Source organism: Triticum urartu, chromosome 6A (assembly GCF_056163025.1).
Source record: "Triticum urartu cultivar PI428250 chromosome 6A, HENAU_Tu73, whole genome shotgun sequence".
NCBI classification, from domain to species: Eukaryota; Viridiplantae; Streptophyta; class Magnoliopsida; order Poales; family Poaceae; genus Triticum; species Triticum urartu.
The window spans coordinates 60,207,884-60,211,606 of NC_141878.1; the positions used below are offsets into that span (position 1 = coordinate 60,207,884).

General features: G+C 52.0%; 1 protein-coding gene across 1 annotated transcript; it reads left to right on the forward strand.

Moving 5' to 3' along the window:
- LOC125517165 (cyclin-P4-1) lies at nt 1-2,585 on the forward strand. Its single transcript, XM_048682351.2, has 2 exons — nt 1-521; nt 2,076-2,585. The coding sequence occupies exons 1-2, from the start codon at nt 145-147 to the stop codon at nt 2,377-2,379; spliced, it is 681 nt and encodes a 226-aa protein (XP_048538308.2). The 5' UTR covers nt 1-144; the 3' UTR covers nt 2,380-2,585.
- The last annotated feature ends 1,138 nt before the right edge of the window (nt 2,586-3,723 follow it).

Below are 3,723 nucleotides of genomic sequence, written 5' to 3' on the forward strand. Positions count from 1 at the left end.
ATATCAGCCAACAGATTAAGCTAAGCGGGAAAGCAGGCCACGCGAGCGCACTCGTCTCGTCCTCCACCCACCTCGCCTTCGCCTTCGCGTCCGCCGCACGCAACAGCCCACCAGCCACCCCACCACCGCCACAGCAGAGCGCCCATGGAGACGGGGCGGCGGGCGAGCAGCAGCAAGCGCGCGGAGTCCGGCGCACCGCCCAAGGTGGTGGCCGTCCTCGCCGGCCTGCTCGAGCGCGCCGCCAAGCGCGGCGACGCTGCGGAGTGCGGCTCCGGCTCGGCGGCGTTCCGGGGCCCGACGGAGAAGAAGCCGGAGATCGGCGTGCGGCGGTACGCGGAGCGCATATACCGGTACGCCGGGTGCAGCCCCGCGTGCTTCGTCGTCGCCTACGCCTACCTCGACCGCCTCGCCGCGCCGCCGCAGGATGATGATGCCGGTGAGGCGGTGGCCGTGGACTCGTACAGCGTGCACCGCCTGCTCATCACCAGCGTCATGGTCGCCGCCAAGTTCATGGACGACATGTGAGTAGCGCCCGCCGTCTCCCGTCCTCCATTGCTTCGCCCCCCCCCCCCCGGTTTGTACGCTGCTAGAGTACATTGTTCTCGAACCAACGACGTAGCGAGCGCGTACTCCGAGAGAAAGAGATTAACAACTCGCACGGCAGAGTTGACCGCCTGCCGATTAACCACGCACCCGCGTTATTGCTGGCGCTCGGATCGATTCATCTGCCAGTGCATTTTCTAGGCATCATCACCGACTGAGCGTAGCGTCCATGCCGGCCGACCGGACCGACCGAGCACCTGCGCACTTCATTTCTCAGCTTAGTAAAAATACAGTGATGAAGAAGCTTCTTGTTCAGATCGAACGAGTCCAATTTAGAAGCTGTTGACAGGACACATGAGCCATCTCGCCTGTGTGCTGTGGGCTGTCGGCGCGTAGAGCTGGCTGGCTGGAGCAGAGGGTGGTGTGTCGGCAGGGGCGCCCGGGTCAAAACGCGCGTCCGCCATGCGTCGGTGTCGCCGCCGAGCAGGGCCGACACGTGGGGCGGTCCCGGGATCTGACGTGGCGGCCTGCCTGCCTGCCTGCCTGCCTACCTGTGTGGTCCGACTCATCCGGCACAACCCCCGTTCCCCCGGTCGACGCGGATGGCACAGCCGCTGCCAGAGTGCGGTGCCGGTCGAGCTGGAAGCGGATAGCAGCCGCCGCCCTTTTTTTTGTCTCCCTCCAGATCAGATGAGATTAAAAAAAATGATTGTAAGAAGATGAGATTAAGTAAGTAGGAGTGACAGCCGTGGTGGCGCGGTCTCGATGATGATGCGTAGCTTTGCACCGTATTTCCGTTTGATTCCAACCAAACTCACGCATGCCCGCAGTGGGAGAGGGATATTTGTTTTGCTAGGGAAGCAATGAAGAAGAATAGTTCAGTTAGGGCTCACCTCCCCTGAAGAAAAAGTTAGGGCTCGCTTTATTTAGGCGATCATGAGGCGTTTCAACTAATAATTGTTTTTTAAAAAATGCAGCCAGCGCAGCGCAGTGCGTAAGTACATTCGTTGGTTACGTTGTTCCGGATGAAAAAAAAATGAAATAATGTATAGGACCACCCACCTCATTGGTAGGCAGGCAGGCGCATGGTCGATCGACGTTCGGTTGGGGCGTCCGTCCGTCCGGCCGGCCGGTCGCTACGGCGTTGCCCTCCCACATGAACTCGATCGCTCACCTAACTCAGAAATGCTACATCATCAGCGCAGCACCAAACACCACTAGCGAACGAGCTAGCTCGTCTCCCACAACTACTCCCTCCGTAAAATAATATAAGAGTGTTTAGATAACTAAAATAGTAATCTAAATGCTTTTATATTAGTTTACGAAGGGAGTACTTAACAAGTGCACTTAGCCGCTAATCATACGCATGTGCATAGTTCCATGTTACTATCACGCTAGATCGGCCTGTATAGTTGCCTGCATAATTGCACTAGTTAATTATACAATGTTTAGATTACAATCTATCTACTCCCACAATGCATCAACGTAAAAGAAAAGAGACTAATGATGTTTGCACGCGTGCGTGAATGCAGACACTACAACAACGCCTACTTCGCGCGGGTGGGCGGTGTGGAGCTGCGGGAGATGAACGGCCTCGAGCTGGAGTTCCTCTTCGCGCTGCGATTCCGCCTCAACGTCACGCCCGACGACTTCACATCCTACTGCGCCGCGCTCGAGGGCGAGATGATGACCACCACCACGCCGCCGGCGGTCATGGCCTCGGTCTCGGTCTCGCCGGAGGAGGAGGAAGAGGACACCGCGGCCGTCACGGCAGGAGGCACCATCACAGCCTTCGCGGCGGCTGCTCGGGTATCGGTGGCCGAGATCACCCAATGACACGGAGACAACGTACGAGCGAGCCCGCCTCCGTGTGCAGAGGGCAAAATGGGCGATGCCTGCGTTGCGATTCTTTCAATTCTTTTTCAATTTTTTTTGTAACTTCTGGGTGAGGTGTACCACAGTTCGTTGCCAATTGAATGTGTATATTTCTATCTTTTTGAGCTATGGATAAATAACTTGCTTTCGGATGGCAGAAACATTTTTTTACCCTCTCAGCTGGCAAACGTTTCCCGGGAGGGGGTGGCATTCCCAACAATTTCGCCGGCAGTTTTAGTTGTGTGGGGATGACAACTTCTTCAAAACAACATGATAGTCTTTTTCTTCAGAATAAGGTAATTTTTCGTTTAAAGCTGTCAGATCTCAGGAAGTAACTAAAAACTGTCATGAAAAAGCGTTCGCCATGGATAAAAAGTGGCATACCTACAAGGCAATAAAAACTGATGGAAATTACAAGAATGTCGTTGGAGAAGCCAACATTGTTTTTTTTAAGTTCATTAGTTTTATTAAATTGAAAAACTATTACATCGTCCACCATCCACCTTACAATGGATGCCGGCGGCTCCTCAATGCACATCGAAGGTGAGACCGAGATCACATGCCTAACTAGTTCATCCAGATAAATTCCTGCAGCGCCTGATGCCATGAAGCCACCATTGTTCATCGTATCTGCTAGCTCCATGCAATCTGACTCCACCAGTAGAAAACGGAGCTTTAGCGCCGGTTTATAAGGGCCTTTAGTGCCGATTTCATAACCGGCACTAAAGGGTGGGCACTAAAGCCCCCCCCCCCCCCCTTTAGTACCGGTTCGGCACGAACTGGCGCTAAAGTGTCACCACGTGGCGTGAGCTCGCGCCCTGGTATGGGGGTTACCAACCGGTACTAAAGGTTTTTTTGAATTTTTTTTATTTTTAATTTTTTTGAATTATTTGATGATTTAGTCTCTAATCACCTCTCTTAACTGCTCAAGTGTGGATCACTCATTCCAAATCATCTAACTTGCCGACCGGTCACCCATCCCTCTCACTACTCCAGCCCGAGCACGCTTAACTTTCGGGTTCTATTCTCCTTCGTTTCCGAGTCTGCACTTGTTGTTTTCCTGATAATAGTAAGATGTCAATCCTATTAACCCTCAGGAGTTTAGCTTGAGCATGAAGTCACACATTTCACCGTTTGAGTTTGAAACTATTATTCTAAAAAACAGTAATTATTTAGTAACGTAAATATTTCTTGAATAAGTTTGACCATAGTTTGACCAGATTTGACCAAAATTCAAAAAATTGAAATAATTATTTAGTAACACTAATGTTATTGAATAATTATGTAGTAACATTAATACTTCTT